This window comes from Polyergus mexicanus, unplaced genomic scaffold (assembly GCF_030449975.1).
Source record: "Polyergus mexicanus isolate NDT 795.1 unplaced genomic scaffold, iyPolMexi1.0 SCAF_9, whole genome shotgun sequence".
Lineage (NCBI taxonomy): Eukaryota > Metazoa > Arthropoda > Insecta > Hymenoptera > Formicidae > Polyergus > Polyergus mexicanus.
Genome location: NW_027223329.1, coordinates 2100421 through 2122662, shown reverse-complemented (window position 1 = coordinate 2122662; position 22242 = coordinate 2100421). Strand labels below are relative to the sequence as shown.

Genomic DNA, 22242 nt, shown 5'->3' with positions numbered 1-22242 from the left:
AGTTGATTTGTCTAAAGCACATTGTCGTATTATCTTACGGAATCAAATAATTAATGAATATTAAGAGGATTTTAACCTAATATTCATTTTTTCAGTATTAAAAACTGGTGCATCAGGTATGATAGCCTACAGATTTCAAACGAAGGATGGCGGATGGCAATGGCTACAGACTAGCTCTAGATTGGTCTACAAAAACTCGAAACCAGACTTTGTACTCAGTACTCATCGACCTCTGATGTAAGTTTTAACATTAACGTTGACGAAGGAGTTATAAAAGGCATTATGTGTAATTAACATTTTTTTATATTTCAGGGAAGAAGAAGGTCGAGACTTGCTCGGCAAACGTACGATGGACTTCAAAGTGAGTTATCTGGATGCTGGATTGACCAATAGCTATTTCTCGGATAGTGACAGTTTGACAGGATCAGTTATGACGCCGACGCTACCGGCGCAGCCGGCACCTCAGAGAGGGAACAGACGATACAAGACGCATCTGCGAGACTTTCTTTCGACATGCCGAAGCAAACGTAGCAAACTCTCTGCTCAGTCGTCGGTCTCGCCACCGGTAACTCCCACAGTCGCATCCGTGGATTATCTTGCGCCGGACACCAGCGCAGCAGCTGCAGTTGCGGCGGCCTACAATTTAAACACCATGTATCCAACGCCGTACGCGCCTACAGCAGTGGCGGCTAGTACCGATCCTTCCTTGACGACTTACATCGGCCACACGGGCAACTATCATCAAACTCTCTATCCAGCGACTGCATTAGATAACAGGTAAATTGATTTGAACTGGTTCTGATACACATTTATCGAATTTGACGAACCACTATGAAAAATTTAATTAATTTAGATAGTTTATTATAAAGCATTTAATTTGCTAAATCAACCACGATATAAAATAGCAAATATAATGTGGATAAAATGATAAAGAAATTTATATTACTGTTTTCTTACATAGGTATCTCACTGCAACAGAGAATCTATTCCAATATAGGCCGTTGAGCTCATATTATCCAGAGTATCACACCGGCACTACGTACAATGGTTTCATTGACGTATCGCTGCCCACATACGAGACTCATCAGCTAACTAGCAAGACGGAAGAAAAGCTCTACTGCCAGCAACTGGGCAGTAACGAATCGCCCAAATATAGCTATGTGGAAACGAGACATCCCAGTAGCATCAGCGGTTCGCCGTACGCTGCCAGTCCTGTGGCGAGCGCATCCACGATGCATCCAGCGACGACTGACATGAATGTTGTGCGCGCCGGAAGCAGGCATTCACTGGAAGGTGGCGCATCGTCCAGCAATTCCGCCGGTAGCTCACCGGTGACCGGCGCGGCTAACGGTATGTTGACACCGAAGATAGAGGACGTGAAGCCAGAGGTGTATGGCAACGAAGCACCACGGCAGACCGTGCTAATGTGGGGTGCGCCGCCATCGCGCACACCACCCAGAAACAACGGCAGCTACAGTCCGCCGACACCACACTCGACTCATTCTTCCACGCACTCGACCAACGCCACTGGCGATCCGCTCAAATCGTTGGCGGAGATGAATTCCATGAATGGAGATTGCAAATGGCGGCAAACCTCCCCTACGGATCAACAAGTGACCGCATCAAGCCCGCCAAGAAATAACAAAACGCAACAATCTCAGCAGCAACAACAACAGCAGCAACATCACCATCAACCGCAGCAACATCAACAATACCCGGTGACCACATCTCAGTATCAAGCGGCTGCAGTTGCCGCCGCGGCAGCCGCCAGCACCATTGGTTACACGCATTCTCATCCAGGTCATGGCGGGCACGGAGAAGCGGGCTCCGAGGTATGGCAAGGAGTGCAACACCATCACTACCAGTACTATCCCTACCACCATCACCACCCCGCACCACCAAGGCACACGCCCCAGTGAGTGTCACTGCTGCCTCACAGATTTTATTATAATTTTCCATCGATGGGTTTAGGGTAAGATGACCAAGTCTTTGAAAAAGAATAATGTATCCTGCTTATAATTGATTTTAGTGTTATATTGATTTGCAGGGAACAAATTTTGCTTTGTCCGCTTAAACCAAAACTTTAATTATTGAAATTATATTTTTCCTAAGAGAATCTCGGATATTATATGTTATATATATATAAATATCAAATCCTTAATTTTGTTAACATTAAAACTACTTCTTTACAATATTAATCGTATTTGCATTTTAGATATGAAAAGTGTGGGAAAAATAATAAAATTTTAGGAAATAAAATAAAATTTTGAATGCTTTTAGAAAAATTGGTCATCTTAAGTTTAGCCATAGTTGCACATAGAGTGATTCATGACTAATCAAAAATATGTTTCTGCATCATTTTATATATAATTTTAATAATTATTTAGAAATTTCATTGCTATTATTATATGAATCGTTAAAATTTATCAAATAATTCCATCAATATAAGCATAACTCTAAAGTTATTTAATAACTTCATCAAAATCAAGAATTAGGCCAAGTACGCAAATGTTATGTAAGAAATAATTATAAGAAAATTATATGATTTTTGTATAATTATGAAATCACATTTTGATTTAATTTAATGGCATTTTTGCACATGTTATTTTATATATAAGCTACTACTAGTTGATCTTTTTACATTAAATCGAGCTTTACAATCACCTAATATTTTAAATTTATCTAAACGAGTCAAGTATGTATTACTAAGAAAGTTCTCACACTTCCTCAGTAATATTAAACGTAGATTTTCAGTTATTCTAGTGACTCTGTGTCTGAAATAAAAGAAGCGTGAATTTAGTACCTGTAAGATAACGGCGAGACCGTCCATTTGGTTGCAGCACGCCACCGTCAGTTGCGGGAACGGGGACGGGGGTGGGAACAGGCATGGGCATGGGCACCGCGGCGGACAACAACTCCAACAACAGCAACAACGTCTTATACCACCCTCCGCACCACCACCACGTAGTGGCATCATCAGCAGCGGCAGCGGGAATGGGCCCGCCTGTTCCACAGATTCCAAACCGGACGCCGGGAGTCCTCTGTTGTCCATCTCTGAGGTGACTAACACTCTGCTCAACCAATAGTCCCTTTGTAACCTCGGCGTATATCAGTGATGAAGGTACGTTTACGTCTGTTCAACCGATGCTAAATAGATACGCAGCATCATCGAAGCGAATTGAGTTATTCAGTGAGACAACGAGTTCCGCAAATATAGGGAAAATGATGAGTTTAATTACACTGATTTCGAATTATATAAAAATCAACTTTTTCTAGAAGATTTTACTGTCGAATAGCTCATTCTCTCAATAGTAGTACTCAATTATAATATAATATAGAATTTTAATTTTAATTAGAAAAAAGTAAAGCATTAATATAAAATAATAATAAATAATGTATAAATAAAAATATATAAAGAACAAGAATTTCCAATTAAATTTTCATCAAAGTAGAATGAATTATCTCACTAATTAAAAATAAATTTACGTAAAAATAACGATATACACTTTTTACTTTAATCTGCTTTTAATACAGATATAAAATTTTTATTTTTATATATACGATTCAGAAAAATAATGCATGCATGCGTTGTTTTCTGTTTGTATTTCTGCAGGTATCTCTGAAAAGATATCTTCACCGAAGCGGATTCCAAAACGCGTCACTGTACCATACAGGTAATGTCGATTACGAGAATTAAGAGTATTCTTACTAAGAATATTCTATTAGTACTGTAACATACTCACTACAAAAGTAATAACCAGTCTACTATTACATAACTTTCATTGCATTGATTTATCCGATACCGATACGTTAAGTGGATATTCTTCAGGATTCATAGTTTGAGTCTGCATGTACACTGATCGTAATCTTGTGTGCGTAAGGGGCAGCGATCACACAAGGCAAGTGTCTTACAATTTCATTTATTTGCGATTATAAAATGCAGCGATTGCTCGATGAGTAGCAATAGCACTTCATTGCAGAATGAATAAAGATAGAGAAACCGATGAATTTCATAAAGCAACTTTTGTATTTTTTTTCGAAGATTAGCTATCGAAAATAAATATCCAGTTTATCTCAATTCGTAGCTTCTCTTTTTAATATAAGAGAATATATATATATATAAATTTTTTAATTTATATATTATATATTATTCTGTCATATAAAAATAAATCTTCATTGTATTGTAGAACAAGAAAAGTCAGAAGTGCAAAAGCAAAACTTACATGCTCTAAAAAAAATAAGAGCAAATTTTAATTTAACAAATACCGTTCCGCGGAATCGAATTTCATTTTCATATTTTTTAATTAGTAAAAAAAAATTTATATTTATCCAGTTATAATAAATAAATGCACATGTCTTTTATTTCTGTTCTGCAATGGACTGGAGAAAAAATGTAGTGTAAGATAGTGATCACTGCCCGGACACTGAAAGTAAGATTAATGAACGACATTCCTTTGAACCAAAAATCATCAAGCATTATTTTTATATTTGAGAGCACAAAATTCGTCATTTTGATCGGACTAGGACAAGCGCAACATATGCAGCTTTAGTTTGTATTAATAATGCGTCTACGTATTTGTATAATTCTATCCGTACTAATGCGCACTTTTGTATCCCGTGCTATTACGTTTGTATTTTTTTTTTTTTTTTTTTTTTTTTTTTTTTTTTTTCTAAAAGTGGATATATGAATTCTGTGATATGTGTTAGGTAATTTAAAACGATGTTCTTCAGAGAGAAGACATACTTGAGTGTAATATTTATTGACATAGAATGACGATATGAAGAAAACTCGAGTAATTGTGAAAGATGCGAGCGACATATCGTGTGATACGAATTATATAAATATAGAAATACACAAGAGCGAATCCTTTTAAATAAAAGTTGGAAGTATATTCCGATTGATGAGAAGTCAATTCTCGACGAAGACATATGTTTTAAGAATGCATACAATGTAAGAAAAGCGATGGTCTTAAAAACATTTCGAGCAAATTGTTATTAGCAAGCGATAGTCTGGTTTCAACGAAAAGATACGCACTATCAACATTCCACATATATATATACGTATCAGCGATCTCTCTCTCAGTTACATGCATCAAAGTGAAATTCCTGTTGCCGGGATAAAGATGTAAATGTAAACTAAGTTCTCTTCCTTTTACAATAAAACTACTTTCCAGTTTACACGACAGTTTTTTTTATAAAAATTGAGACTCCGATATCACACCGCGAACGTTTTAAATGAATTCATTATTCCTTCGCGCTCCGCGACTCTTGGCTTCCTACATATTTATTTTGAAGAATAATTTGCGATAATTAAAGCAAAGATTAAAAAGAGCAGAGTTCTTGTTTACATTCGTCGAATAATCTTGCTACGATTCAAAGATAAAAATTCGTCTACGGCTAAACCAATTTTGCACAATTGGCATTATAAAATAAAAAGAAGTTGTTATAAATTTTTTCTGACGATATTTTATAGCATTTCTTTTTATTATACTGGAATATTAAGGAATCGCGCACGTACGTTTACATTTATAGCGATAAATATCACATTAGAAAATATAAATAAATTTTTTTGAAATACGTTAATAAATTACGATTAAATTACTTCTACGAGTCAAATTTAATGGTTTTTGGCAGATGATAATTTTGTGAGAATAATTTCACGCTTTGATTAATCAACTATTGTAACGGGAACGAAACAAATCTTTGTGGTTTTTAAGTTATTCAGGTTCTCTTTCGAGTACCAAAAATCTCATTATATAAAATCGAAAATGACGCAATGTTTGTAGCCTGTTAATTCGGCTAAAACCCAGTCTTGCCAATATTTTGTTAATAAGTTTGTAATTTTTGTACTTAATTAATTTATACATATTATTTATATGTATACGTGTAATTCGTGTTTAGCAATGCTAGATGGGCCTTCCAATAATTTTAAGTGCATTCTCACTTGTAAAGTCAAGAAAATCTCCGAGAATTCTCATTAAACCACATCGACGAAAACAGAGAAAATTTGCGCGAAAAAGAATATTATATGAGCACAAGAAAAGAAAGCTATTTTAAGATAAAAAGTTGAAAGAGCTATTGTTTCCACGCGCTTTTAAAAAAGCATACCGTTGCATATCCATTGCAATTGCATATCAAAGTGGTAAAAATAAAACGTTAAAGAGAGCGATATATATTTAGATATTCTCTTCCATACTTTTCGAAAAAAATCATCATATTATTTATTAACTATAATATGTAAGATGTATATCAGGTGCGTTGTACAAAAATAACGCCCCCGTTAAGGATAATAAGCGAATTCCGTTTCCTACATGTTTCATTCTTAATAACAGCGTAGTAATTTTTATACGTTCACATACTTACGAGATGTTTGTCTATATTTTAGCATAATCGAAGTACCGGATGCAAAAATTAAACAAACGTTTTTTTTTTATTCGAGCAAGTTGCATATGATTTTATTTATCAATTATTACAGATTCACGAGTACGCTTGGATAAAAATAAGTAGTGAATGTAAAAATATATATATTGAAAATATAAAAGATTACAGGAGCTACATTATTTCTGTAATTGAGATAAAGCAAGATTTTAAAATGTCTCGCTGGTTCTTTTGCAATATTTGTGAAACATAATCTTTTGCATTCTGATCTTCGATTATCTAAATATCCCACACTACCTTGATTGACTTTGTAATTAAATACAGCTCAAGATGATATTGAAACTTGCTACTATTAAACGTGTCCTTATTATTTTGCAAATGGCTTATCAAATATAGAAATATATATGAAAAGTTGTCAAGTAGAAAAATTTATAAAAAAATGTTTCTGATTTTACTTTATCTTATTAAGGTCTTCCCGATATCTTTGAGATGTTACATTTTTCAAAATATGATTTTACAAATGTTTCCATTTTTGTAAAAGAAGCAAATCGCAAACAGAGATATGTAATGAAAAAAAAGGGAAAGATGAGAAAATTATTGTAAGTATAAGGACATACTAATAGTATCTGTTTCAAACCGAAATCTTGTATATCTATATTTCTGACTTACTGTTATAGCTTGCGAAAGATACCCTCGTTTCTCTGCAATATCCTTATAAACGTTAAGAAGCTACTATTATTATTATAAGTAATCGAGTCTAGTCCATTCATTAAAAAAAGCGAATTAGTAACGATATGCTTAAATTGTGATAATATTCTCGCTGTAAAGTTAATTTAACCGACAATCTTATCAATTATCACTGTAAGTTTTCTCTGGCACATTAACATGTAAATGTAACTCTAAGAAAGGATAATAAATAAAATATAATAACACTTTCGAGATATTCATCGCGCGACAGTCTTCTCTATACATATATATGTTGAATTGCGATCGCGAGGATATTTTGACGATCTAAGCATAAATGTATATTCATTGTATATTTGAAGTAAGGTATCTTATATATATTATATGATAACGAACATATATATAATTAAGATCATAGTCAGTACAGATTTTCAAGCAGCTATTCGTATAGATAAAAAATATGTACCTTATTTTCTGGCAATTGCTGCACGGAAGAGAAGAAACTCGATTAAAGAGCTCGTTCTTACTGAGCGTGTTGCATGGTGAATAAGTCTGCACTTTGGAATCGAATAATTTTACTGGGAAAAAGCTCGCTTCCTTTGAAATATCCCGGAGATGATGAATTCGCTGTTTCAAGCGCATAACATGATCGGAAAAAGTTTGACGTTTCCGTGATAAAGCAGTTTCATGGATATTTAAAAATATTATTGAACCTTTTTTCCCTTTAATACCTCTTTGAAGTTACATAAAATATAGATAAATTAAAATTAAATTTCTTCCAACAATTTTGAGATGTATCTTTACGATGTTAACGCTCTTTTCCCGCGCGCGTATCGCGGACATTCTCCGGTTACCGAAAGCGAAGAGGCGGAACGCGTATGTGTTTATTATGAAAATCACTAGGACGGTGAATGCGCGGTAGTGCGCGAGCGCTTGGCTACCGATGATCATATCGAAAAGGAAATGATGGGAGTTATATTCCATTCTTCTTTGCAAGCAATTTTATGTCATATTTTTAAACGTATCGAAGTATCGAGACACAATATCATGCCAAACCGAATTTCGAATCTTGATCACTCCATCCATTTTTCTCTGATATATTATATCCGATAGGATATATAAATCTAGCTATTATTAACACCATTGCTAAAGAAATAAGTTCTACAAATAAAATTTTAAAACTGTATCAAATGTTTATATATATATGAAATAAATTATAATAATGCAATAAAAAAAATCAGTGTCTAGTAAATTCTGATCCCTGTGATTAGTAATCGATCTGTATCGAGAGTTTCCTCGTGATTTTTGACACTTTTTCCCTCTGTATTATATATATAAACATTTTTCATTTTCGATGATTGAAATTTTCCCTAGCTTAGTAACTTTAGGTGACACTGTCTCTAGTTACACAGTCTAGTTATTTCTATGTTTTTGTTTGGCATCACTGAATTACATATTCGGAAACGTGTCTTCAATAGGTTATATTATTTATGATGATCAAACGCGCCAGTAAATAGTAAATATACATTGAACAATGGAAAGTAACAACGACAGTTGTTTTATTACTGTACCTGGATTCTGTCCGGATTGTGGCTCAATTTTACCATTACTTGACGAAAGAAAAGCTACTGTTACTTGTTACACATGCAAAAGGAACTGGGATTCGAAAAGTATGCTCGAAACAAAATATTCATATACTCAATTAGTTAAGAAAGATATAACTTAGAGTTTTCATATTCAAGATTAAGAGTAATAAAGAAAATTATTATATTATAATCAATTATAATCACAAGAATTTATATACATTTATTTGGAGAGTCAGTATCTGATTTCATCTTTTTCAGCCTTCGGCGATCTGGAAATGACACATACAATTCACTTTAATTCAAAAGACACTTATACATTCACCAAAGAAGCAGATGATAGCGATGATGATGCGGATGGACCAATTGTAGAACGAGCGTGTCCTCAGTGTAAAAACGACAAAATGTCATACGCTACATTACAATTGAGATCTGCTGACGAAGGACAAACTATATTTTACACATGTACTAAATGCAAGTACGTTTCTGTTCAAAACAATTTTATTGTTGACAGTCTATTTATATTTGTTTATATTTTTCTTTGGGGTCAGATGGGAAGTTGAAATTGCCAAAGCTTTTTCAGTGCTCAGTGTATTCTGCAAAAGAATTAACAATATATATCAAGTTTTTGTATCGCTTTCATAATAATTTATTAATAGATAATCTATTTTATATTTGCAGGTACAAAGAAACGGAGAATTCTTAAGGTAAAATTTTCTATTACACATGTTATTTTGTATAGTTATTACAACAAATATATGATTTTGTTTCTTTTATTTCTTTTTCTATAATATTTTACACTATACATGATATTATACTTAAGAAATAGAAAATCCTTCATGATGATAATTTTAATATATTTTTTTATATGATATTTTATATTCTGCACACTTCATTAGAATGTGCGATATTAATTCACTAGTGAAATTTTATTATTAAATGTTTACAATCTGTGCATACAAATGCTTATAACAGGATAGTTTTCAAAATATAAACACTTCGTCTCTTAATAAAACATAGAGCTTTATTTATAATACACTCAACAAATAGTGGTGAAAGAGAGTACATTCGTCATAATTTTATAACTCTACTGGGTCATTATTACAATATCTTCTTTCTAACAATGCTTTGTTACCTTATTTAAGTGTTTAATTAAGTAATTCTCTATGTACAACACGTGTGTCAGGATAAAAGTTAACAATTATTTTAATAAATTCATCTTGATCCACTCTTGAAATCGTTACAGTGGTCCTTGTATTAAAAAACTTTAATAGTCAGAAAATTTGTCGATAGTTTCTTACTTATGTGTGCATTTACACATTGGCACTAATATTTGCCCATAATCTAATAATAATAAGAAATAGATATGATATATCATTTTAAGGAAAAGAGATGTCTCGGTAAACTAATTGCCGCCTAAAGTTAATATTTAGTTCTTATATAAACTATAGAAATACACAAATATGATATATAAAGTGATGTAATTGCACTTTCTTAATACTCTGGTATACCCACAGCGCAAACATTAAAATATAGGGAAATAAAATTTATATCTATAACTAAAATATCTAATTCGACACAATTCTTGTTCCTCCAAATAAATTCTAAAACACATCAAAAATTTTTAAACAGCTTGCTCTCTTAAAATCTGCCTATCTTTGAAGAAAGTTTGAATAGATTTTACCTTGATTTTATTATGATACTTTTAAATATGGAGAATGAAAGCGAATAGAGAAACCGCAAAATATTTTAAATTAATTTCAAGCTACTTAATTATATGTATGATTTTATCAATGTTCAATACATAGTTGATATTAGCAGCATTTAATGTCCATAATCTTGACAACAGAATCTTTGCCATGGTAAGATAGATTCCAAAAGATCTAAAAAGATAGGATTTTATATTTATACGTATCTCGCGTTGAAAGTGCATATTCCTATTAATCTATGTATTAAAATAATATTAAAATTAATATTTTTACAATGCTGTTATCAAACGTGCTCACGCTTCCCAATATTATGCTTGACAGCATGTAATACATACATCTTATAAAAAACATATATGTTTTAATAATCTGTACATATAATATCATATATCTTTATTATATGTTCTCTTTTCTTTTGGAAATGTCTTTGTACATATTTTTATAATGAAATAGCTCTTTCTTAAACCGTGCAACAATTTATCGAGATACTAAAAATAATATCTATAGTTATCTAACTATAGATTGTTACAAAACATTCCATTTACGTATATTTTCGATTCCGAAAGCATAACTTGGTTATTATTTTGCATATAATTTTCATCAATTATCATATCGCGTTTTGCGTTGTCACACTTTCTTCAAAATGTTATGTTATATATTGTATTATTAACGTTACAATAGTTGATCGTAAAACAGTATCTTGAAAATATATAAGGCTTCAAAAACAGTCCTCTCTAAATACATTTTAAAAATTAAGTGGCGCAATTCCATTTTTTATGTATGCAAAAGTTTGATGTTTATATTATACATTAATTGGTTACATTGTCGGCGAATGTTGTAGAGTTCAATTGGCAAATTTGTGCTTATACAATATTCTTATTTTATCTTTCGATTAGCACAACGATGTAATTATGTAGCAATCATTAATATTGTACATAGTGAACGATATTAATTTATTCTCTCTTATGAGAACTTTACTTAACTTTTTGCTGAGTATTCCAGAGCCTTAAGATAACATATATGAGTTCAGAGAAAATTCAATTCAATTTTGCAAAAATTAAAATTGTTTATAGCATTTTTAAATATTGATTATAAATTTATTATCGAAGATTTAAATGTTGCATTGTAAATATTTAACATATGCTTTTCGAATATGGATATGAATAGTTTACATGTCATGTTGAATAGGCCGTAATAATTGTTTCAGAATATCGTCGGTAATATTATTGTCGGACAATGTACGCTGTACACGATAATGTACTTCAGTTTTTTTATTTTTATCATCAGAAATATATCGAGATATAAATTATTTGTATAAAAGAAAAAATAATGTATACATTATCAGCTTGTGAGAAATAAAAAGAATGCCGCATATCCATATTTTGTGGAATAATATCTTATTTCATATTATATGTGATATTCTCTTAAATATTATAAATATCATATTATATGTGATATTCCCTTAAATATTAAAAACATCATACAAAACACATTTTATTGTATTATTTTTCGAAACGTTTCAATATAGAAGATACTTTTTTTTATAATTTATAATTTTTATATTACATGAAACTATGTATATCGATTCTTGGAAATAATATTATTTTTCTATTTTATTTCTATTTTAATGTGATATCAAATCTGGTTTTATAAAATCAGATTTTTCAAAAATATTAAAAGAATCTTGTCTCAAGATGTAGTAACTGAACTCATATATGTGAATATTCTAATATGATAATTTAACAATAATATCGTATCAAAGAGACCACGTTTGTAATAAAAGAATTGAACGAATTCAAATAAGAAACACGATATTCCATATGATCAAATGTATTTAAAAAAAAAAAAAAAAAAAAAAAAAAAAAAAAAAAAAAAAAAAAACTAATTGTAAGAAATGCGAAATTTTTTTCAAAATACAAAATCTTTCATCAAATCGATAAAATTAAATAATATTGGCAGATATTATCAAATGAAATTCTGCCAGAGTATCGAATCGCGAAACTGTGAACTTATAATTCGAATCTAGAGTTGAATCGATCTGTCGCGTCAATAATAGGTTTATTTGACAGTCCGGGAAACAATAATTGGGAAACATGTTAATACGACATTCGAAGAATGCTGAGATAAAACAAGCTGCGAATATAAGTACGAACTGCAACGATACGGATCTAATACCTTGTGGGGTGTGAATAGCTAGGCGACGGAGTCCGTGCCTTATTAGGCCTTCGACGCACCGTTTGACCGGGTATCTTAAAAAACGTATCAAACATGTTTTTCACAGACCTGCCCTGCGTAGTTTTCTTGATTCTGGTTTCTAATTATTCTATCTCTTGTCGCATTTGTTTTGCTCTTTTTCTTTCTCTCATTTTCCCACTCTCCCTTGGCAATTTCACCGCTATGTACATTTTCTAAAAACGCTCATATTACATATCGTACATAAACTCTGTACACATGATAGATTATTTACAATTGGTAAATGTGAGGCAGGTGGTGTGTACAGCGTCTAGATTGTCATCACTATTCCGTGCTCTGATCATGATGATGTCTGAAAGCATTCGTCGAGAAAGTTTTCTAGCGAGTGGTACAGATGTGCTCGTGACTGGGCGATACCGTGGTCCTCGTCTGTATAAGTCTGTAAAGCAAAATTTTACATTTATTTATCATTTCTATAGATCGGATTATAAAATGATCCGATAAAATGTCTACTAAGAATCAAATATATGTATGTGTACCTGTTGTCTGAAGAGAATATCTTTCTGTTCCAACACTTTCGCAAGCATAAGCGATTGTTGATAATGCACGTTGTCGTCTAGAGTTCCGTGAATTAAATAGTACATTTTATTTTTAATATTTTCGACTTTGTTGAGTAACTGGCCTTGCTCGTAACCCTGTAGATTATCAGCAACGGTTGGTAAACCCATAAACCGCTCGGTATAAATTGAATCTGTAAATTAAATCATTATAATTGTATCAATAAAAACAAAGCATAAATATTCCTGAAAAAAAAGGAATAAAAAAAATCGGATATTCATACACACATATATACATACTACGCTGTTATATGGCGCGAGATATTTTATGCAGAAATTGCACAACCGACGCCGCGTAAGTCTTTTTAACATCATCCTGTAAATCACGTGTATTTTTCTCGCGTGCTCTAATGAGGGAAGGTAATGCTGACACGAATTTAAAGTAGTTGAAAAAGTAACATTAAAGCTGCAGCAGCACGTCTTTTCCACGGAGCATACTTTTCTTCGTTAAAATGTCACCACGTAAAAAATTCTTAGACAAATCCGAGGACTAAAAAAAACTTAATGTTTCTTGACAACATTCCTTTATAATAAAAACTATCAAACTATAATGCTCTGGAAGAATTTTTTTTTCATGATAATCACAGTAAGATAACATACGTTGCATTTTTAATTAATTCTTTGATTAATTTTTCTATCTGCATATCTCTATCTATTCATAAAAATTTTAAATATTTGAAATGTGGTATTATACATATCTAGAACGAATCGATAAATTATTGTAGTTTGCTCAATCTAAGACAGGAGGTTTTATAGGTTTTATACCGATTGATTTTGTTTAAATATATAAATATAGAACTATTAGCGTTCAACTCTAAATTTAGACTCAAGCTCTTTTCGATTAGCCTTAACGTTACGAAAATCCAACCACTTGTTGATAGAAAAGTTTTCCAGCTTTTACGTTATCGTAAACCGGGATTGCTTTATGAGAAGAAGAGTAACTTTACGACAGCTTTTGTTTTAATTGTTTATTAAAAATCCCCTCTTTCTTTATATGACTTCCTTTACTGGCGTTAAAACCGACTGCTTACTTACGTGAAAACGTAAGTAAGTTTTATAAATATAACAAAAGTTATATTTATCTTTATAAAATAAACCCAATTTCCAAATCATCTTCTTTTTTCGTGAATTTTACATTAAACGTTATATTGTGAAATAAATCGCCATCGTGTGTGTAGTACCATTAGTTCGATTTTAATTACTCCATTACATACCATAAAGGGCCCAATCTGTAACGGGCGCGACTGACATGCCACACTTGAAGACACCCTTTAAATCCATGGCGAGTGTCATGCCGGTCGCGTATCCACCATAACTCCAACCCCATATCGCCGTTCTTGTACGATCGATGAAGGATAATTTGTCCTGCAGGTGTCTGTAAGAAGCGAAGGAAAAGATCTTACATTTTATAAATGTTACTCGTGGCATAAAATATTGTTGAAAATATCATGTTGAAGTAGAGATATATGATTGTTTATAATATATAATTGAATATCGCAGAAAAATGCCAGTAGGAATCTAATGATTCCATTTATATCAGAAATTACTTTATCATTAGAAAAATAATAGTATGGAGGAGAAAGGAGAATGTTTGCAGAGAAATGAGGATTTTTCTACTTACAAATTTTAAAACATGATATTTAAAGGAATTTTTCTATGATAAAATCTTCTATCTCTATCTAAGCAGAGTGGATCGCTACGAGATTGCCTTCTTTCACCGAAGAATGTCATACGCTCGTAAAAAGACAATCGCCTCGCTAAAAAGCGCGCACACGGAATAATCGAGCACTTTGCGATAAGAATCGATGACTATTTTGTAATTTCTGCTTGCCTTTCTCCATTATCTTACGTGCACTCTGCGCGATTATATACGCGACCGATGTGCTTCATATTAAAGAACACGAGGCACAAAATCACCTTTCGCGAATAATATACCGCATAATTGTAATTTTCTACAAAATAGCGTACTTATAATTATTAAAAATTTTCAAAAAATCTAATTATCAATTATTTTAATTATTGCATGCATTATTAAATCAAATTTCTTCGTTCGAAATCATACATTGTAAATAATAATTTTTCTTTAAATTAAAAAAAGAAAGTATTTTCTATAATTTTAAATATTATTTTAAATATTCTATAATTTTAATTTAAAATATTATCTGTATATTAAACTTGTATTCGCAAATACAAATTTGAAGATGCTCTAAAATAAATGCTATAATAAAAATATTCAGAGATATAAAAGCTTGCAAATGAGGATTATTTGGACAAATTTGATAAGGCTTATCTTGCATTTAATATGGAATTAATTTTGCTCCCTGATAACATCTTGTTTCTTCAATTATTATATATATAAATATACATATTTATAAATATTATAAATTATATTATATTATAAATTAGAGACAAAATTTTGAGAAAGAAAATTCAATCACGATATCCTTAGAGAAAGATGCACAGCAATTCGGTAAACGAATCCGCAGGCGAAAGATGTGCGCGGGTGACGATACCTCCGGGATCGTCCTATATATTTTTTAAATCTCTGCCAGATCGAGTGCCGCGTCCTGCCTCATGATTTCCAGAAACCCAGAGAGGGTTTCCGCGTGCGAAGCGCCGCGCGTTGTCCCCCCTCCCCCCCCCCCCTTTACCTCCTACGAATAGGATAGGGATAGAAGAGAAAAAAGAGGAGAGAATTCGTATTTCTTCCTTCCAATCTCTTCGGACTATTGTCTCTGGCATCTCGTGTGTTCGATAATAATGGCTCCGCCGGGATCACGGTGCCCATACCTGATACCTATGGCCTGGTCGAGCGCCCGTAGAAATAGTAACGCGGCTCCCCTCCCGTGCGGCGACGCGCGGCAAATTTCGTTTGCCCCCTCGTGCCCGACCGGTGAAATTTATTTATCTCGTAAATCGACCGGCGGTACGTTGAATTCTATTTCTTCTCATAAGGAGAAAAAAAAAAAAAAACCAAGAGAGAGGGAGAAAGAAAACTCGGACCGAAACTGCGCTTCCCTCTTTCGTTTTGCAACTCGCACACACGTTACGTATTCTAGAATACGTATTTCGATCCTACGACGGCATTCCGGATGACCCTTTGTTTCGCCTTCTGCTCGCCCATTGCTCGCTTGGTGCTTATCGAAAACACTGCGACTCGATCACTGGCGTGAATTTAAAGCAGGATTTTTCCGATGCTTCGAATAAAGTCGCGAATACATTGTATCCGGGCTTAAATCTTCGGGAGGTTTCGGAAGGAATTAAATGAAATTGAGAAGGAGCGCAATAAAAAAACGAACACTGGGGAGTAAAGAGATAGATGTTTAAATCGCGATTATGGGATGATATGGGTATTTTGATTAAGATACGGTTTAAAATATCTTTTTTATTATTATAGAGAGCGAAAATTATAGCAAAATATGCATTTTGTACATTTCACGTCTTGCATTTTAGTAAATGTCATTATTTATTGCCATCACAATTTTTTTTTCCTTTCATATAAGAAGGTCTTATAACAAAGTTCTTGGATTTTTCAAAAATACTGTTTGAAATTTTTTTTTCTCAATATAATTGCAAAGTATATATATATTTATTTATTACATGTTCTGTTTATAAATATATTTTCTAAAATATCGTGTTTTGCATTAACAGAAAATTTTTTGTGCTTTCTATACAATTATTATCTAATTTCGCAACATCCAGTCTCAATTAACTACGCGTGTTTGCATGGAGCTACGATTTTCTCCCTCGGTGTAAACGATTGCTAATCGCTCCCTTTCAAACGTTCATTATGCTTATGAGGGGTGCGTCGCGTCGTCCCCAAGATTTTCGCGTTTCAACACTCATTACAGCACTCATTATTCACCGATTAAGCGATCGTGGAAACGAGTGGGTAGGACTGGTTAGTTCGGTTGGTCGATTCGATGACGGAACAATGGCCGGCAAAAAGGGAACAAAACGCAGCTTTTTCGCGAAGGGTTGCCGAGCGGAGCAGCGGGTGGATGCCGGAGGGTAATGAATGCGAGGAACGAGGAGAGGGAAAGACCGCAGCGATGGTGTTGCGGGTTGAAAAGAGTCGGATGATTCCGCAATCGTTTGGACCGCTTCCAACTTGGCTTTTTACGAGCCGGACGCCATGCGATGCAATGGCAAAACACCGTGATGTACATACCGGAGAAATGCCCGGATAAAGAATACGGTATCCGCGTTCTCGCGTATCTTTACGTTGCGTGTCTGTGCTTACAATTGCGGAATGCGACGATAAAGAGAGAGCTGGGACGAGCTGGGTAATTTCAAACACTATTCGCCGTATCTGTTTGTAAAAGAAAAGGAACTCTTTGATTTCTCAGAGGGTTTACAAGTCTCGTGTCACCCTATAAATAATGCGAAAGTTCCCAAAGTTCGCGCACTAAGATTTTACTCGCACCACTCTAAAAGTTTTATAGAGAATGTCAGAAATGTAAAATGCATCGAATAATTCATTAGATGACATTCTTCTTTATTTTTAAGATAATAGTGCAAGTATAAGATATTTTCGGAGCAAATTTTCGCCTTACTTACAGAACGACTTGATATCTTTCGAATAAGTGCTCATCTCTCATAGTAAAAGCATCGTACACGATGTCGATGAACCCACTTGGTCTATTGAATATTTAAAAACTGAACTTAAAATACATGATATCTCTCTCAGATGTTGCTCTCAGCTTGCTTTTATCTATAAATATTTCGGTCTAGAAAAGAAAAAGCCGATATTGTACTAAAATAGAAAATTTCATGGCTCTTTTTAGAAAAAATTCGTTAACTATCTTAAAAGAAAATCGTTAATTATTTATCTAATAAATTAGATCTGAGAAGTTTTTTTTAGAAAAGTAACTCAATTTTCTTTTTTTATCTATACATGATTTTTATTAAGATATTGTATAAGAGGCGGATTATTCTTCGTCCTCTCTTACATCACATCACATCACATCACAACAGAAATAAAAAAGTAACTGTTTATCTAACAAACTAGATTATCGTTTTCAAAGAAGTAACTCAATTTTTTCTTTTTTCATTTGTGTATTGAGATTTCTATCATGATATAAGGGAAGACGGAGCGTTCTTCGTCCTCTGTTACATAACACAAATAAAGAAACGATAACGAAATAATGAAGTTATATGAAAGTATTCGGAACAATAGAATAAAGAAGCAAGTTTGTAGCAATATAATGTCTGTTATTATTAACATTATTCGAAAAGAAATCCAAGGAAAAAGTGAGAAGACGACAGAGCTCTACTCGAAATAAGATGGGAAGATATTACTGTTATTCGATTCTATCAAAATTTATTCTGCCATCGCGTTTTATCTTCGGCAAATATTGTCCCGCATCTATTTAATTCAACATTTCAAAATTTTATTTGCCACGAATCTCGACATTTTCTCGAATTTCTCGTCGATATTATCTAAATTACGCGGTGATTTCGCGCAGAGATTTGCGGAACTGCCAGCCTACGCGGGATGTCGAGTTTGCGGCTTAGCGGTTGCGGCGCGTTGTCGTTTAAACGGTAAAATATGACTCTCCCGGCAGTGGAATAAGCATTATTCATCACGGCCGGAAGTTTGATGTTTCGGTTTAAAGATGGACGAGCGTATAAGTGGCGAAATTCTCGCCACCGGCCTGCCCTTTCTCTTTCCCGGCATCGAGATAAATTACTCTCGCGGCAGTTGGTGGAAATACGAGAGGAGGGCCCGAACTCTTTCCCCGACTTTCGCCAGGCGAAAGGGGGAAGAGGATCAGCGGATAAATTCAGATGAAAGTACGAGCAATTTTCTTCTTGTTAACACACGCCGCGGTTCCACGGATGTCCGTGCCCGTGGAAAAGAACTTCGTTAAACCCGCGCGCTCTCTATTCGTTCTAAACGCGCTACCCGGAGTTAGATTAGTTAACTTAGGAGTTTAGCGGATTAGCCCGATCGCGGGACGATAAGTCACTTCGGAAAGTAGAGGCCGCGACATGGCCATCCCTATAATTAGGTTTGTCCTAAAGCGAAACTTTGCTCGCTACGCTTTCAGGGGGACGACGGACGCCTCCAGCTGTTCCAGCCGCAGATTCTGGCCTGCGATGGCTCGTTTGTCACTCTTAATGATGCCGTCGAGCGGCCGGCTAAGAAGTACGCAGTCGGAAGCAATATCTCCGGTTAATGAGCCTTCTACATGTAAACGAATATCTGCTCTAACTATCAGCACCGGCATTATGATCGGATTATATGTCGCCGCGCTCATTCAAAGCTATAGACCATCGTTGGGGAAATTGATCGGGGATGTATTAAGCGAGTTAAGAGTAAGTTTTCTTTTTTTTTCACATTTCAAAAGAAATCAAACAAAATTTAATGAGTTTTTTTATTAGATTCGAGGTCTCAGATGTTTGAAATAAATTTTATATCGATTTTGATAGCGATATTTTTCGACAAATAATTCTGGATGATTCGAAAATTTGTAATCGAAATTATACAAGGGTAAATTCTTACCTGGTAACGTTAATCTGATCGATAATTTCGACGGTACCGAGCTGCCGGTATCCGGCGAACAGCATATCGTTGCCCATTAATCCAGAGCCGCGGCCGTCGATGGCAGCATATATAATGCTTTTGTTTGTTACAAGATACATGCCCCAGTCCATGTTAAACTTCTCTGTCACCTGATACGAGTCTGGTCCACCGTACCTGAAAAGACGAGAATAGATTATGAGACAATAAATTCATCATAAGCGTTACATTATTGTCGCGCCAGTTATTTCAATGACAAATGTTGCGCATATATTTATTTGAATATTTAATAAATTTAATTCCTTTAATATTTGAACGAATTAAAATACAAAAAAAAAAAAAAAGAATTACTAGTAATCTTGATCGTTATTACTGAATTGTTGTGTATTGTTGAGTATCATGCTGGATCGTTATATGTTCAATTTTTTGGATAATTTTTTGTATTTTCTTAAATAAAAAAAGAATGATGTATGCGATCTTCTTATATAATAGTTATAAAAAATAGTCTTTCTCTTAATTAAAAATCCAACCATTGCAAGATTAGATTTGGCGATTGTAGCCGGCTATTTTCTCGATTGTTTAGCGGACAATTCCCTCGGCTTTCACGCTCATTATGGCTCTCGACGGTCGTTTGCGGGAAATCTCGAGTGCCACTTGAGGGATTCCTTGGGAAAAGGCTCGAGAGCACGAGAAAATGCACGGAGGAAGCGAGAAAGGGGTCGAAGACGATGGCGAGAATTAGGAAATGGAAGTTCGCGGAGGAAGATGGCTTTTCTGATACGGCATCTTTCGTATAGGGTAGTCGACAGTAACGCGGAAATGGAGACGGATAGTAACGATCTTGCGGATGGTGCGATATAAGCGAATGTGCCTGAGTATGACGCCGATACGACGGCATGGCAATATCACGAAACATCATGGTGATTTCGAAGCGAAGTAGATCGTACGATGACAACCGATGATCCGCTCTCTGTCGGATACCGGCTTACGGAGGAGAGTGATAAACGTAAGATAAAAATATAAGGATGCTGAAGAAAAAAAAAAAAAGAGAAATGGAATTTAGATCACCCGTCTTGTTCGTTGGAAGAAATATGCGCGTGTACTTTTTTTTAATTAGTTTAATTCATTTCCGTGATACATATCGTTCTTTTACGATGATCTTTATCGAATACCGGCTCATGGATAGAGCGTGATAAACATAGATAAGATATAAAGATAAGGATGCTGAAGAAAAAAAAAGATTTTGGATCATCCGTCTTATTCGTTGCGTGTGTACTTTTTTAAATTAAGTTTCATTCATTTTCGTGATACGTGTCGTTCTTTTATTTTTCTGTGTTTTTTTCAACGAATCGTGATAGAAAATTTTCCGTCAATATTATAATATTTCAAATGAATAATAAAATAATTAAAATGTGCGCTTAATTTCGCGATACTCTATTATCTATTACATAATAACTTTTCTAATTCAAGATAGAATCGCTATATTTTGTTCAAATCCACAAATCGTACATTATTCTTTCCATTATCAGTCCGTATAAATTAGTAAGATAAATGTTGTTGATTTTAAAGAGTATCAATTTAAATCATGTTCAAGAGATAATCAATGCGTGCATCGTATTGCATTCCAAATTTATACGATTGACATTATACTAATCGGCAGCAATTCTACGTAAATAGTGCCATGTATAATCTCGTAAATAGTCACTTATGGTATAATCATATAATAGTATACTTTAGGCTATAGTAATAAAGCGAATTGAATAAAAATGTGATCGAGACTGCATTGCAGATAAAAACGCGATACATTGAACAATGCTTTTTAAAATCGTGTTGATGTTGTTTTATCCCAACGATAGAGACTACGGCTCTATTGCGAGCTTACATGGGAAAACTCATTAGGAGTGTAAAAACAGGCGAAAATGAAGTGCTAATGCCACTAACTTATGCATTCAAATCTTAATACGTTTGCTATTATCGTATATTTTAAAAGGAGAAAAGAAAGCAGAAGAGCAAAAAGATAACTTTATCTTATGCAATTTAATATAGGAAATTATTCTTTGATTGTATGCCACTTTTAAAATAATATGATACAAATTTATCGATTGGCTTTTCGCGTCGAACGAAAAGATTCATTTTTCTGACATCGCAATTTTAATATTTCGAGGAATTATATATTCAAAATAAAGCGGTATTCTTTAAGGAAGGGATACTCATTTAAAATTTTTATAGTGCGAACAACGCTATGGGCATCGCGATCGATAATCTAAAAATAGGAAGTTTCATCAGACGTGGAAAACTAGAGAGAAAAGAAGCGATTGTCCGAATACCTGTGATATGTGAAAAGTCGGCACGATCCAATATACAGTTTCGAACACGACGACAGTAATTACTCGACTATAAAGCGAACGGGAACTCAAACTTCTCTTTATTCGCCATCGTCAAGCGAACGAGACGCGTTCAATAACGTGGCAATAGTTTCTCTATGAGAGTCTAGCTTTTAGTTACGTCGCCTTTCTCCCTCCGCATCATTCTGCATTTTCGTAGTCGGTAAAAGT

At 33.8% G+C, this 22242-nt stretch overlaps 3 protein-coding genes across 21 annotated transcripts in view; 2 read left to right on the top strand and 1 right to left on the bottom strand.

Annotated features, from left to right (window-relative positions):
- Ss (spineless) overlaps positions 1 to 8271 on the top strand; it is a 171458-nt gene extending 163187 nt beyond the window's left edge. For 3 of the 5 annotated variants that reach the window (XM_070301475.1, XM_070301478.1, XM_070301479.1), the window contains 5 exons: positions 96 to 237; positions 313 to 777; positions 962 to 1915; positions 2841 to 3121; positions 3614 to 8271. In XM_070301475.1, the coding sequence (XP_070157576.1) occupies positions 96 to 237; positions 313 to 777; positions 962 to 1915; positions 2841 to 3063 (1784 nt within the window). In that variant the 3' untranslated portion in view covers positions 3064 to 3121; positions 3614 to 8271. Of the gene's footprint in view, positions 1 to 95; positions 238 to 312; positions 778 to 961; positions 1973 to 2840; positions 3122 to 3613 lie in introns of those variants that run through there. The other 2 variants (XM_070301476.1, XM_070301477.1) reach the window with 2 other exon arrangements.
- Positions 8272 to 8525: 254 nt separating this feature from the next.
- Positions 8526 to 22242, top strand: part of Rpi12 (RNA polymerase I subunit RpI12) — a 130518-nt gene continuing 116801 nt past the window's right edge. For 3 of the 7 annotated variants that reach the window (XM_070301841.1, XM_070301842.1, XM_070301840.1), the window contains exons 1-3: positions 8526 to 8732; positions 8907 to 9123; positions 9327 to 9352. In XM_070301841.1, the coding sequence (XP_070157942.1) occupies positions 8597 to 8732; positions 8907 to 9123; positions 9327 to 9351 (378 nt within the window). In that variant the 5' untranslated portion in view covers positions 8526 to 8596 and the 3' untranslated portion in view covers position 9352. Of the gene's footprint in view, positions 8733 to 8906; positions 9124 to 9326; positions 10717 to 11558; positions 11713 to 19214; positions 19487 to 20270; positions 21081 to 22242 lie in introns of those variants that run through there. The other 4 variants (XR_011447379.1, XM_070301837.1, XM_070301839.1 and 1 more) reach the window with 4 other exon arrangements.
- The window catches only part of LOC138936417 (venom dipeptidyl peptidase 4), a 315499-nt gene continuing 305474 nt past the window's right edge, over positions 12218 to 22242 (bottom strand). For 5 of the 9 annotated variants that reach the window (XM_070301827.1, XM_070301834.1, XM_070301830.1 and 2 more), the window contains 4 exons: positions 19670 to 19864; positions 14376 to 14536; positions 13084 to 13295; positions 12218 to 12983 (listed from right to left, as the gene is read on the bottom strand). In XM_070301827.1, the coding sequence (XP_070157928.1) occupies positions 12885 to 12983; positions 13084 to 13295; positions 14376 to 14536; positions 19670 to 19864 (667 nt within the window). In that variant the 3' untranslated portion in view covers positions 12218 to 12884. The remainder of the gene's footprint in view (positions 12984 to 13083; positions 13296 to 14375; positions 14537 to 19669; positions 19865 to 22242) is intronic. The other 4 variants (XM_070301831.1, XM_070301833.1, XM_070301832.1 and 1 more) reach the window with 1 other exon arrangement.